Below are 13,596 nucleotides of genomic sequence, written 5' to 3'. Positions count from 1 at the left end.
TTTTTTTTTTTTTTTTTTTTTTTAATATTTTTGGGTTAAAAGGGTTAAACGATTGAAGTTGAAAGTGAAAGGATAAGTCCCTTTCACTAAGATTTTGTTAAACGACAAAGGAAACTATTTATAATTTATATTTGATTTAAAACTTACATGTTGTGCAAACGATTCTAGGGTAGTACTTGGACAGTGAAAGGAGGGATGCACAGATTGATGAGACTTAAACAAAAGAACAAAAAATTTGAACCGACCAATCTGTTTATATTTGCATTTAATTATATAACTTTCTAAAAATATACCTGTATTCATAAACATGGTTAATTAGGAGGTGTTATTTGATTCTAATTTATAAAGAATTTTGAAAACTTCAACATCACCAAAAGTAAATAAGTAAAAGATTTTTTAAGGAGTACTCCAAACAATCTCCATATTTTTGTGATACTTTCCATGATTTTATTTTGTAAAGAAAATGTATAAAAATCGAATATTCTTTTGTTTTAATTGAATAAGACAAAACTTTTATTGATTTTATAAAAGTCATAATCCAATAACATAATTTTGTTAAGATTTTAAATGAGTTTTTACAAATCACAAACTAATAACACTAATCTTTAAGAGAGTTTAACAAAATCTTAATCTAATAACAACAGATTTTACGTAATATTTAAAGTCTTTAAAATTTTATTCAAATCCCAAATCAATAATCTCCTAGTTTTAAGATCTCAATGGTTGTTTAGTCCATTTAAATCAAGAGTCTTCCAACTGTTATTGGACAGAGTCTATATATGTATTCAACAATTACCCACGCAAAACAAAACAAAAAAGTTTCAGCCAGTTAAACATTAATTTTCTTAGTTGCTTTAATCTTTGACGACCATAAAAAAATATGAAAATTCCTGCATCCTCTAATATTCAAATATCATCTACTCTTTATATTCGGATTCATGCACAAAAAAAATATATTCGGATTCATGCAAAGTTACAAGCTAGTGGGCATTATAATTCAAAGAATGACATTACATTTGAATTACATAACTAACGAAAGAATCCGAATTTTTTTTTTATCGGTGAACTTTCCACGCGAGCCGAATCAAGATGAGGAGGATCGTATTCTAACTATCATTTTATACCATAAGTAAATCTCCTTTGCCAAATCATCTTAATTCTCAATCTTCCTTGATATTATAATTATATATGATATGGGAAAACATTTGCTAACCGAATGATTCTTATGGGATAACATAAAAGAAAAATAACAAAATTCGCAATGCTCGTAAACACAACGCGACATCTCTAAACAAAACAATTAGTACAGTGCATCTATATATCTTCAGTAGTTGTCGATTCTCCATAAAGCTTTGACCTTATGAGTATTATAGCCCTAACAAAAAAAAAAAAAAAGTGACTGCAACCTCAGCTGATAAGACAATACAGAATATAGCATAAAATATGCAAAATAAAAGTGATGGTTATAATTATATAATTGAAAAATAAATTTACAGAAAAAGTAACTAACTGAACATATAATGTAGTTGGAATAACTTGGAGAACGAAAGGTATCAGAATGAATGTAACTTTTTAAAAATCTAGTCATGCAAAGATGATCACATTTGTATAAATGACTATTTGTCTGTCGATATATATAATGAACTAACCGTGTTGTATGATACTAATACCATGATATCCATAATATGCAAACTAACACCGCAAATTTACTAACACATCTTCGAAAGTATGATGGTAACTTGAAGCTCGTCCAAGGCTATCTAGAGACTGTTCTTTACTGCTTAATTCCATTAATGGCTGTAATATGCGACTCATTTAGGAGTTTCTTTTGTTCAAAACTGTCTGCTTTTAACTGTTATAGATTACCCTTATCAAACGTAACAAGGGAATAAACAAAACATAAAACATGCAATTAGGTCTCTCAATTGAACTGGTCGGTTCCAAATAATCATGCAATGAACCTCTAAAAACAGTCGCGATCATTTTATTTATTTATTATGTTATCCTTTTTAAATAATGACAAGTGTGAATAAAATTGGCGAAGCAAAAGAAAAATTAATAGTCTCTTAAGGCCCTTTCTATATATAAAAAGGTCAAGAGATAAATAATGCACAAACAGAGAGAATAGTGGCATACATTTTTTATATTAACAAGAGAATAAACTAATAAAGAAACAAGAAGGAATGTGTTTTATAATATTCTCATTTTCTGCAATCAGTAAAAAGAAAACTTATCATATAGCTCCACATGCCCCTATTGTTCTGTGTGTTGGCTCTTGTATTCAATGGCCAAGAAGGTACTATTTGCAAGAATCAGATCCTTTTTTGAATTCACATATGACCTCTACAAGTCGATTTAATCCAAAAATAATTGCGTCGTTTCTAAGATTGCTTTGACGAAATTATGTAATGAACATCAGAAATAGTTAAATACTAGTTGTTCGAGTATTTGAACCATGCATCTCAATAAATAATAGTTATTAAATAAAAAGGTTAAATTGAGACAGCGAGTAATTAGACATACCTAAGTGAAATAAAAAGCTTTGATCCAAACCTCAAGATTGTTTTGTTTTCCTTCTTAATTAATAAACTCAACCAAAATAAGCTTGTAATAATAGGAGTAAAATAATTATACAAAAAATAATCTGCATATTAAAAAAATTATGTGATTGTATATACGTGTCTTTACATATATTACTACAAGCACTATTACCAATATACTCCCTCCTATCCTAAATAATTGTCGTTCTAGGAAAGTTTTCATATTCTTATTAAGTGTCGTTCTCACTTATCAATGTGATAATACTAATTAAATTACTAATATAACCTTAAATAAATTAATACAAATTACTAAAACTGAAAATAACAAATCTTCAAAATACAACACGACTGGATATATCAAGAGACATAATATGAAGAGTCATCGATAAATATATATTGGGTTAGTGGGTTAGTCATAAACCTGAAAAACAGCAAAATGGAAAATCATCTACAGGTAGAAAAATATCAAAATAAGCAAATTAATGTCAGTGTTGTACATACCTTTGATCTCAACAGAGTCCCTAAAGAAAAAGAAGACTTTCAGTTGAGCAAGGAAAATACTGATGTGAAGCCAAAAATGGTGCATGACTATGATCTCAACAAACGCTTGTATGGGGAAGGAGACATTCATCCTGAAAAAGAGATTCAAGAAGTGATACTAACGTTTCGTAAAATTTATTTTCCAAAATGTTTTTAGATTTTGCTGTTGAATTTTCTACTAGTGGTCTCTTCTTCATATGATCACCAATAAGTTTTTATATGGTTTCTTCTCCATTTAATAAAAATAAATAAGTCCAGTTTCTAAATATTAGAGGTTCACATCTCCATACCAGAAACAAGCAACGAAAAACAGAGAAATTAAAGCAATATAATCTGACCTTAGTACATGTAAAATCTGACCAATTTGGTCTAGATATGATCGATATCCAAGCCATCTCCTTGGAGAACATAGAGCATCAATGACACCGTACTTTGCATATGTCTACATGTATCTTTAAGACCTGAAATAAAACCACCATATTGCTCTAGATCGTGCTTTCCTCTTTGTGGATCTTGTGAAGGAGACAATAATTACAATGACGAACATATATTTATGATCTTTTGCTTAGATATTTATCTGAATGCTAATGTTAAACAATACCTCGTCTTGAGCCAGCATCGCATATGCTCTCAAAGCAGCTGTTACAGCACCAACCATGACACCCTATACTTTCAGGCCAAATTCCACCATTTCTCCAATGGTCGAGTTGTTTTGTTGGGTCTCCTTGGTCACTTTGTCTGGCAGAACCCTCTTTGCTGCACCATTGTTCTAATACTTTTGTGTTCTACCCGAGATAATATCTTTCTTAGCACTGTTGGTTGTTGTAGACACATCCAAATATTTTCTCAAAGCAGCAAAAACAGAGCAAACAACAACACCAATATCACATATGCAGGCTCAATGATGTTCTCTTTATTACCTACACTTAGGGAATGAACCTGAACATCTTCATGTGTATCTCTGCTGGCTGCTGCATTGTCGGCAAGGCTACCCAAGTATCAATGACACGGCTGCCATAAGACCATACTTTCCATATATCTACATGTATCTTTAAGATCTGCAAGTACCTGCAAATTTTAATTTTCAATTCATGTTCCAGGTTTAGACAATCTTTGTAAACTAGATAACATTTGTAGAGTATAAACTTGCGGTAAATTGGTTGAGACTTAAAGAAAATCTATGCATTCAGCTTGAGGCTCTTAATTTGTCTCATAAGACAAGTTATATCCAAAAAAACTTTGACACCATATCAATGAGACAAAAACTAGAGTAGAAACCAGTAGTGAAAGCAAACCTTACTCTCTTAGCTGATTTCTCACATTTTCTACTATAGTAGAATTACATTTTATTTGCTTAGGAAGTTGACCCTCTCGCTCCAACGCTTCTTTCCTCATGTGTGGGATTTTATAATTATTAGACCCTCCAATTTTCATTGTTTCTTGCATGCAAAGATGCAGAGTTAAGAAAATGTGGTTTATCTTTCTCGCTGGATAATCTTCATAAGCCATTTTGACAGCGTGAATAAGCTCTTCAACATTCTTCGGACATACCTTATGTTGTAATGCTTGGATAGCAATAAAAAATCCAAGATCAAGAACATTCAAGTCTGGAGAGTTTGGCGGTTGACACATCAATCGGATATCAAATCCATTCTGTGAAGCCACTGTTTTGAATTCTACATCGCTTGGATCCACATGCGTTCTTGCATTATCTTGTTGAATGTAGATGACTTTATCTACATCCTCATGAGGCCATTTCTCACGAATATTGGGAAGAACTTCTTCTATCAACATTCTTCTCACATCATCTCTCTTCACCGATGTAATTGGTTTTATTTCCATTGTCCGAGCTTCTCTATTTCTACTCCGTCTTCTTGTAGGTTGAATTGTAACAAAAGGCCAAACCCCAATCTTTCCCGAGAAAGTTTCGTTTCCATCAGCATCGAATCTCGGACGAGCCATTGCAACTAACACCATCACTTTGCCAATGAAGTTCTTACTTTGGCATGTCCGTATGGGATCATCTTCTTCACGAAGTAGATAGTAATTCTCAGTTGTTTTGGTCATATAGAACCATTTTCATCAATATGTACAATGTTGTACATATCAATAAATTGTGGTTCATGACTCAAACTCTCAGGATCCAACATTTTAAGGCAAAACTGTAACCTTGATACCTTATTTTCTTCTCTAAGATGTGGTTTTAATGCGTTTGAATGACATCGCAGAAGACCTTCTTTCACACGTCTGTATAGTGATGAATAACTAATTCCAAGGGCTTCAGCCAATGTCCTTAAAATGGTCTGTCGATGTAGAGGTGTATTGATGATCTGTTGTATGTCTAGTGGAATTTTCTTACGCCCACATCTTTTTTTCCTTCTTTGAGACACATCGACAAATTCACCAGTAAGAGTGTCTTTAGCTTGTTTCCATATCCTTTGAACTGTCCGAATATGTACTGAAAGTAAATCTGATACCTCTTGTGTCGTACGTTTGCTCAGATTTCCTCTCACACTCATTTCAAGTAAAACGTTATAGACTGCCCACCTTTGACCATTAATGTAGTTCTTTTTTTTCCAGTTGTGGCATTACCATTTGCGTTCGATCCATTATCTCGTACTCCAAATTGTAGAAACATAGATCAACAATTGTAATACGTGCCACGCTACAGACTAGTTTTAAATCACAATCACAATCTGACCAAGTTAACAAGAAGACTAACCTTGTTCTCCAACAAAGTGATCTTGAGTTTTTTCATTTCCGTTTGCTCCTGGTCCAAAATAGAGAACACAGATTGATCTCAATAACAGTACATGGGACAAAAAAAAATGATTCAACTTACCTTGGTCTCCAATGTTATCTTCACTTTCTTCATACAACTCATCGGCATGTAGCTCCAAAACATCAGAAATTGATTCTTCTCTTGGATTGACATTGAGATGGATTACGATGGTACTTTCAGATGATGAAAGAATCCTTACAACTGGTTCTACATCTTCTTCCATTGATTCCTCACCCACATGAACAGATTCACCATTATCTCTTAAACCTCCACATTCAGAGTCATGATCATCACTATTCGCTGGAATGGTATTCAAAAATGAATGTTTAGTATTTTCTGAAGGTGGAAAGTTTAGATCGAAGTTAGCCATGGAAGATAATCAATCAAATTCCATGTTACTCCAAATATAAAGAAACGTGAATTCCATGAAAATATTTGAATTTTAATTTTTCCCTCCATTAGATATCTTCTTCTACTTCTATTCTTTTCCTTTCCCCATGAATTTTTTTTCTTTCCCTTCACTTCTATTCACATCATACTAGTAGTCAAAAACGTGTATACTCTATTGAATTGGGGTAGTATTTAATTTAGTAAAAGTTGTTAGTAATTGAAATTGGGAAGAATACTAAAAGACCAAAGTTTTAAGAAATTGATCGGAGAAAACAAAAAGGATCTCAATAACAGTACATGAATCCAAAGGAGGAGGGTATTTAGATAAACTCGCTGTTCATAAGCAGGACGATCAGGCATCATCAATGGGGAAGCATCTCTGTTCAATGGATCTGATGGGTTTGGATATAACAGAAGCTGAGGAAGAAATGTCTCAAACACATTCACAAGGTCTGAATAAAAAAAAAGAACAAAAAAATAATTTAAATCAAATCTTCAAAACAACAACAATCATTTGATTTCAAAATAAACCACAAATGATATCACCCTTACCGAACATAGGACTCCAAGTTTGGTTAATCACATCTAAACAAACAGAGCCCGACCTGCGATAACAAAAGACACTAAAGATAAAAAAATACAACAAGACACTAAAGGTTCCAACAATTTATGCAAAACAAAAAAACCACTGATTAAAAAAACTCACAGTTCATCAACATTAGTAATGAAACCAACAGAAGGAGATTTGTAAGGATAAACATTTGGAAGCTCAACTCTTATCTTCCACACACCTCCTTGATAGAGACCTATCATATGATGAGTAATCACCAAAATCAGACAATCAAAAAGCAGTAAAGTAAACACACACAGAAGTGTCTGATTAAGAAGACTAATACAATCAAATATAAGTAAGACACAACAACAACAACATCTCATTCTTAACTAAGCATCATATACTTTGTGAGTCTAGATTCTCTAAAATCTATCCAATAATCCTAAATACAATAAGAGCATGATCGTTCCCAAAAAGAAACCAAAAAAAAACTAAAGTTCTTTAATAAGTCACCTTGAATACTGCAGAGGAGTAAGTCATTGTATCATCCAAGAAGAAACCAAAAAGCTCATTGCTCTGTGAAACAACCCAACAGAGAATTTAGTAATAAACTCAAAGCCAAAAAAGGAAGAAACGTTCATGGAGATGGTTCAGACTACATACAAGGTCATAGTGAAGAGAAATGTTGCTATGAGTTTGTGTTAATGTGTTCTGTCTAGAGACATGCTTTAAAAAATACTTTGTTGAAGCTACACTGGCAGTTTGAAACATCGGTGTAAACCATCCCCTGCAAGAGTGTGAAAGCTTAGGAGTGAAAGCTTAGGAGATAAAGCTTGCAGGCAAATCAAAATTCAAAGCTTTTACCTTTTCTTAGTAAGATTTGATTTTGTATCTCTGTTAGCAACGAGAATCTGCAAGAAGTTTAATTAATTTGGCAGATAAGCATTAGAAATAACTAGAAAAATAATGTATTTAATTATTTATTCTACTACAAGCTTATGATATGTACCATAATCAGATTCAAAAGTCCTGAGTCTTTATCGACGAAAGAAAAATCTCCATTGATAAAAGCATCTGCAAGTCCTAAATCCGCTTGTGTCATACCCTAAGAGACAAAACACAAGACTTAAGAAATCAAGAAATCGAGAGTCAAGAATCAAGAACCAATAGCAAAGTATGATCTTCAATTCAGACAAAAAAAACTCAACTGCTAAATATGAATTCAGCTCTTCAATAGCAAAGAACCACATAACTATCCTACTAACGGGAATTTTCAGGGTGTTTTTTGTCTTCATTGCAATAACCAAGCATGGTTATGAGGTTCTTATGATGAAGGTGGAACCTCATCAGAAAATTGGTTGAGCTCGCTGGAAAATCAGAGGAGGCGGAGGAGAGGAAAAGAAGAAGCTCACCGTAAAAGTCAATTACAAAACAAAAGAGGAAGCTTCGCACCAGATTTTGGTTTTGATTTTGTGATAGGGAAAGAGGAAGCTTCGTTTCTCCATGTCCTAGGCGAAAGAAATCGATCAGAGAAGTTTATTTTTAAAAGAAAAAAAATCGGAAAAAATGAGTCTGTGACGGAAGTAATCGGAGATTGAGGAGATAATTGGAATGAGATAAGCAGAGAAGCTGAAATTAATTTATTGAATAAAAGAAACAAAAAATAAAATTGTAAATTAGTTTTAATTCTGAGGTCAAAACAGTCAAATTGTATACTTTCTTAATCTAAGAGATTTTGTCTAGAACCACAATTATTTAGGATCGGAGGGAGTAATACTTAAATTATGTGAAGTGATTATAAAATTATGTGACTCCTTGCGGTCACATTAATTCGCAAGATCCAAGTTTGGGAATCAAACAGACGGACGGGAGGGCTATCGGTTAGCTTACGTGCTTGCTTTAGTAAAGATCTGGTAACGTTTTATGGGTTATGGCAACACCGCAACTTTTGTAAACTCGCACTTAACGGAGTCAAAGACATTTAGCATGATATTTGTCTGAGTCTGAACAAACTAGAGGTTTGTTTCAGCGTGGGATAGCAACGAGTGGGGGGAATGGTAAGGGTGTTTCCTAAAAATTAGAGATATAAAGTTTTTTTTGTTAAAAAAAAATTAAAGAATTGTGAAGAGATATAGAGTTAACACATGTGAATATGTGATTCCCTAAGCGTCTAAGAATGAAAATTCTTCAAGAGGACGCACTAGTTTTTTTTTTTTAATTTAGTTGGTTTGAGGCTACATCGATCCTCCACCAAACATCTACAAAGATCCAGCTTGGTTTGCTCTCAAGTACTTGAATCAGTTATCCTATGCTTGCCGCCGTTATTTTCAAATAAACGATGCCTTCCTACGACGAACAAACTTAACAGTCAAGACTAGAGGATCCAAAAAATTCAATTCTAACCTAGATTATATAAAATTTGTACTTGTTTTCTTTTTCTTCAAAATGTTTAATTTAAAGAATTAGTGAATGACATTTAACCTCATTTTTTTGTTTCTACATTTCTATTTGAATGAACAAGCAAAACAAAAAACTTCCAAAACGACTCTTATTTTCATCACAACTCATAATTATTATTATTTTTCAATATGAAATTAAGAGATCACGTAACCCTGACTACATTGTTTTATTTTACAAAATATTAATTTAAAGAATAATTGAATAACAATTTACCTACTAATATCTTACATAATTAAGGTTATTTACACATGTTCCATTTCAATGACCAGAAAAAAACTTCTAAAATATTTAAATAGTCTTAGCTACGTAAAAATGTTTAATTAAGAATTGACATTAAATTTCGATTCTTAATTACATGATAAAATTGGAGAAAAAATGTCAATTATTAATTACTACTATACTCTATCCAAAAAAAAAAATACCCAAGAGTCTTATCTTTCTGGATCCGCCGATCCGGGTTCGTCCCCTTTAGCTGTTTACTAAGGACTACATACGGATCCAGTAATTAAATGCACCAAAGACCTTAGAGTTTTCTGTAAACATAATGAAAAAAAGGAGNAAAAAAAAAAAAAAAAAAAACACAGAGAACTGATTTAGTAATGTGACGTTGGAAAAGAGATGCCTATAGTGTCAACTTCTGTCTGAAAATGTATCCCATTCTGTTCAAATAACAACAAGAACAACGTGCGAAGATACTTTGTCTTTTTTATACGGATGATGGAGAATTCACTAGAGGTTAAGCCTGATCATTCTAATGATGTCTCTATCCATACATTTTAACCAGACATTACAGAATTTCTCTATCAAACGAACTTACCCTCTACTGGATTTTAGACTAGTTGTCGCCGGATAAGACAGAATATTTATGTTTTCGAATTCGAGCAATCACATATATCTAAATCCCTGGTGGTTAGACAAGAATAGTGGTGTAAGATTCTCAGGCTAGGTTGTTCAAAAAAAAAAAAAAAAGAAAAAATTCTCAGGCTATCACAAGAATATGACCTTCAGTTTTTGTCGCGGGCATGCTGTAACTTTTTTAATGTGTCATATGAACGCCTACAAGATATGACGAACCGACAGACATGAGACATTCACTATGTAGATAGAATCATAAAACTGTCGTTGTGATGCGCAATTTTGAGTTTTTCTTTTTTCATATGGACAGTAAAAGGAAGAGTATCTATGACCAGATCACCAGATCTATTTACTATTTATATGGTGTGCTAGCTGTTTTTTTTTAGGTAGAAATAATTTCTTGAGAAAACGAAGTGTTCCACATGCAGGCTACACCAGCACATGAAAGCTTGATAATGCAGAAATATAGAAAACGGTATGAGATGCCATGTGAGATCTACCTAAAAAATAATATTGCCAAAGGATTATAAGATATTTTACTCTTTTTAAAGATTTAGAGGATCTTCCCACTTGGATCGGTTGTGATATAGGCAGTTTAGAGTTCTGAAATGGTGGAGAGCATAATTATTGGTCATGTATAATGCAAAAGCCGCAAAGTCTCTTCCTTTTCATTTCCACTTTTTGGTTGTATGTAAAATGTAAACCATCTTGTGTGAAAGAAACAAGTTCAAGAAGTTACCAAGTCGAATAGTTTGAAGCGTGTAAGTAAGCATCTAGTACTTATGCTTTGGGCACCTTTTTTACAAATCTTGCTAACGACCGTGTCACTCTGATAATCTGCAATCACATCAAACGGTTAAGAGCTTCCGAGTACCTAACAACAGCTGATGAATTAACAATAGAAACAACTTTGTTCTAAAGCGACAGTTCAAATATTAGAATCCACAGGAGTCAAGACTCAAGAGAGTACCTCCTTTATTTAATCTATTTGGAATTAGAGGTAAGATTCTGATAATTGGAACAAAGGAAGAGATAGGTATAAATATTTGGTAAAGGAGTTAGCTTTAGAATAAATTAACCAAAAGGGAGGTGAGAGATAGAGAGAGAGCAAGAGAGAGAGAAGGTGGTAACCCACCATATAGACGATTGATCGGCCAACATCGTAAAGAAAGCCTTTTTTTATCTGTCTCTCTCTTCCTCTTTCTGTTCTTGCAATACAGAGGAGTCATTCTAAGTGTGTGAGGGTGCTTTCCCATTCCCATACTACTATATATACATGTGCTCACATGGTTTCCCTTTGAGGGAGATCAAGAAGAAAGTAACCAAACTCACTTGCTTTTAAGCTTTCTTACCTTTGTTTGTTTACTCTAACACCATTAGGACCTTTTCATAAGAGCCTCACGACGGCTGCAACAGTTACAACTACAAGGACGAGGACAACGAGTAGCGAAACTGGTTTAGGAGTCATCATGCCTCAGAACTGCATAGCACCAAGGCCTGAAGAAGATGGTGGAGGCATGGTACAAGGTTTGCCAGACATGTCAGAAACGCAGAGCAAATCTGTACTAGCCTTCCCCATCGTCACTTCACAACCTGGTCTCCAGATGTCCATGTACCCCATAACTCTCAAGGTGTCTCTCTCTCCTGAAAAAAAAAAAAAAAAAAACTTGTTCACTTCTTGTTTTAATATTATGCGGAGCTTTTGAGTTTTACCTGCAACAAATCTCATCAGAAGTATTACTTTCCCTTCTTCCTCTAGCTTGGTAGTTGATCACAAAACGGGACATCATTCTAATGATATTTCCATTGGTTTCTTTGTGGTTGTACAGTTTGAGGAGGTTGTGTACAAAGTTAAGATAGAGCAGACAAGTAGTCAGTGCTTGGGATCATGGAAAAGCAAAGAGAAGACGATTCTGAATGGGATAACAGGAATGGTTTGTCCAGGAGAGATTTTAGCCATGTTAGGTCCCTCAGGCAGTGGCAAAACCACTCTTCTCTCAGCTCTCGGGGGCCGCCTCTCCAAAACTTTCTCAGGTAAAGTCATGTACAACGGTCAGCCTTTCTCCGGGTGCATCAAACGCAGAACAGGTTTTGTTGCTCAGGATGATGTCCTGTACCCTCACCTCACGGTTTGGGAGACTCTCTTCTTTACTGCACTTCTACGGCTACCAAGTAGCTTGACCAGAGACGAGAAGGCTGAGCATGTGGACAGAGTTATCGCTGAACTCGGATTGACTCGGTGTACAAACAGCATGATAGGAGGACCACTGTTCAGAGGAATATCAGGAGGTGAGATGAAAAGGGTTAGCATTGGTCAAGAAATGTTGATCAATCCCAGCTTGCTCCTTCTTGATGAACCAACTTCAGGTCTTGATTCGACCACTGCTCACCGCATTATAACCACAATCAAACGGCTGGCTTCTGGAGGAAGAACAGTCGTCACCACTATTCATCAGCCATCAAGCCGCATATACCATATGTTTGACAAGGTGGTTTTGCTCTCTGAAGGAAGTCCCATCTACTATGGCTCTGCATCTTCTGCTATGGAATATTTCAGTTCTCTTGGCTTCTCCACTTCCATGACAGTTAACCCAGCTGACCTTTTACTTGACCTTGCAAACGGTAAGCGACCTTTCTCTTTAAGCTTCTAGATTCTGAAAATTGAAAATAAGAAAGCCTTCTTAATTCATCAAAACTTGGCAAACATCAGGAATCCCACCTGATTCTCAGAAGGAGACCACGGAACAAGAACAGAAGACAGTAAAAGAAACCCTTGTTTCAGCTTATGAGAAGAACATTTCTGCTAAACTGAAAGCTGAACTCTGCAATGCGGAATCTCATAGCTATGAGTACACCAAAGCTGCTGGTAATTTTTGCTTTTTAAAGTAGTCTCTTTTTATTCTGTTTCTACGCCTCTACATCAATCATAGTCTGACTTATCCGTCCTTTAAATGGAGCAGCCAAAAATCTCAAGTCAGAACAGTGGTGCACAACTTGGTGGTACCAGTTCACTGTATTGCTCCAAAGAGGAGTCAGAGAGAGGAGATTCGAATCTTTCAACAAGCTCAGGATATTCCAAGTCATCAGTGTAGCTTTTCTTGGTGGTCTTCTATGGTGGCATACTCCAAAATCTCACATCCAAGATAGAGTAAGGCTCTTCTTCTTTATGCTAATGATCATCATGAATTAATCACTACTCTTCTTCCCATCACAGTCAAGCTAACACGCATTTTTTGAACCTTCACATCAGAATTCTAACCATCATTCTATATTTACTCTGAATGCAGACTGCCTTGCTCTTCTTCTTCTCAGTCTTTTGGGGATTCTACCCGCTGTACAACGCGGTTTTCACATTTCCTCAAGAGAAAAGAATGCTGATCAAGGAACGTTCTTCAGGAATGTACCGTCTTTCCTCCTATTTCATGGCTAGAAACGTTGGGGACCTGCCCTTGGAACTTGCCCTTCCAACTGCTTTT

General features: G+C 34.6%; 3 protein-coding genes and 1 pseudogene across 5 annotated transcripts in view; 1 reads left to right on the top strand and 3 right to left on the bottom strand.

Moving 5' to 3' along the window:
- On the bottom strand, positions 2,652–6,641 carry LOC109132269. Of its 3 annotated transcripts, none has more exons than XM_019243784.1 (8): positions 6,550–6,641; positions 5,923–6,162; positions 4,381–5,850; positions 4,001–4,148; positions 3,682–3,892; positions 3,419–3,592; positions 3,042–3,172; positions 2,652–2,961 (listed from the first exon to the last, which is right to left on the bottom strand). In XM_019243784.1, exons 3-4 carry the CDS (start codon positions 5,145–5,147, stop codon positions 4,007–4,009), a joined length of 909 nt encoding a protein of 302 aa, XP_019099329.1. In that variant the 5' UTR covers positions 5,148–5,850; positions 5,923–6,162; positions 6,550–6,641; the 3' UTR covers positions 2,652–2,961; positions 3,042–3,172; positions 3,419–3,592; positions 3,682–3,892; positions 4,001–4,006. The 3 variants fall into 3 exon arrangements, with proteins under 3 accessions (XP_019099329.1, XP_019099328.1, XP_019099327.1); XM_019243783.1 differs by having other exon boundaries at positions 3,682–4,148; positions 4,381–5,459; positions 5,558–5,850; XM_019243782.1 differs by having other exon boundaries at positions 3,419–3,541; positions 3,682–4,148.
- On the bottom strand, positions 6,499–8,412 carry LOC104777205. Its single transcript, XM_010501417.2, has 8 exons — positions 8,014–8,412; positions 7,815–7,910; positions 7,670–7,716; positions 7,469–7,592; positions 7,319–7,381; positions 6,959–7,058; positions 6,805–6,857; positions 6,499–6,704 (listed from the first exon to the last, which is right to left on the bottom strand). Exons 1-6 carry the CDS (start codon positions 8,098–8,100, stop codon positions 7,029–7,031), a joined length of 447 nt encoding a protein of 148 aa, XP_010499719.1. The 5' UTR covers positions 8,101–8,412; the 3' UTR covers positions 6,499–6,704; positions 6,805–6,857; positions 6,959–7,028.
- On the bottom strand, positions 9,870–11,298 carry LOC109130574 (annotated as a pseudogene).
- LOC104777204 (ABC transporter G family member 14-like) overlaps positions 11,294–13,596 on the top strand; it is a 4,925-nt gene continuing 2,622 nt past the window's right edge. Inside the window, exons 1-5 of the mRNA XM_010501416.2 lie at positions 11,294–11,751; positions 11,950–12,742; positions 12,831–12,986; positions 13,081–13,268; positions 13,408–13,542. Coding sequence (XP_010499718.1) covers positions 11,590–11,751; positions 11,950–12,742; positions 12,831–12,986; positions 13,081–13,268; positions 13,408–13,542 — 1,434 coding nt within the window. The 5' untranslated portion in view covers positions 11,294–11,589. The remainder of the gene's footprint in view (positions 11,752–11,949; positions 12,743–12,830; positions 12,987–13,080; positions 13,269–13,407; positions 13,543–13,596) is intronic.

Source organism: Camelina sativa, chromosome 3, assembly GCF_000633955.1.
Source record: "Camelina sativa cultivar DH55 chromosome 3, Cs, whole genome shotgun sequence".
Taxonomy (NCBI): domain Eukaryota; kingdom Viridiplantae; phylum Streptophyta; class Magnoliopsida; order Brassicales; family Brassicaceae; genus Camelina; species Camelina sativa.
This window is presented reverse-complemented; position numbering and strand designations above follow the sequence as displayed.

What these genes read in the sequence shown, in the direction of transcription:
- LOC109132269 (XM_019243782.1), bottom strand. Translation starts at nt 5,147, where the DNA reads ATGACCAAAACAACTGAGAATTACTATCTACTTCGTGAAGAAGATGAT. An exon ending in GTGAGAAATCAGCTAAGAGA is followed by an intron (nt 4,149 to 4,380) that starts GTAAGGTTTGCT and finishes TAAAATTTGCAG; the next exon opens with GTACTTGCAGATCTTAAAGA.
- LOC104777205 (XM_010501417.2), bottom strand. Translation starts at nt 8,100, where the DNA reads ATGAAGACAAAAAACACCCTGAAAATTCCCGTTAGTAGGATAGTTATG. An exon ending in AGCTGAATTCATATTTAGCA is followed by an intron (nt 7,911 to 8,013) that starts GTTGAGTTTTTT and finishes TTTGTCTCTTAG; the next exon opens with GGTATGACACAAGCGGATTT. An exon ending in ACTCCTCTGCAGTATTCAAG is followed by an intron (nt 7,059 to 7,318) that starts GTGACTTATTAA and finishes ATCATATGATAG; the next exon opens with GTCTCTATCAAGGAGGTGTG.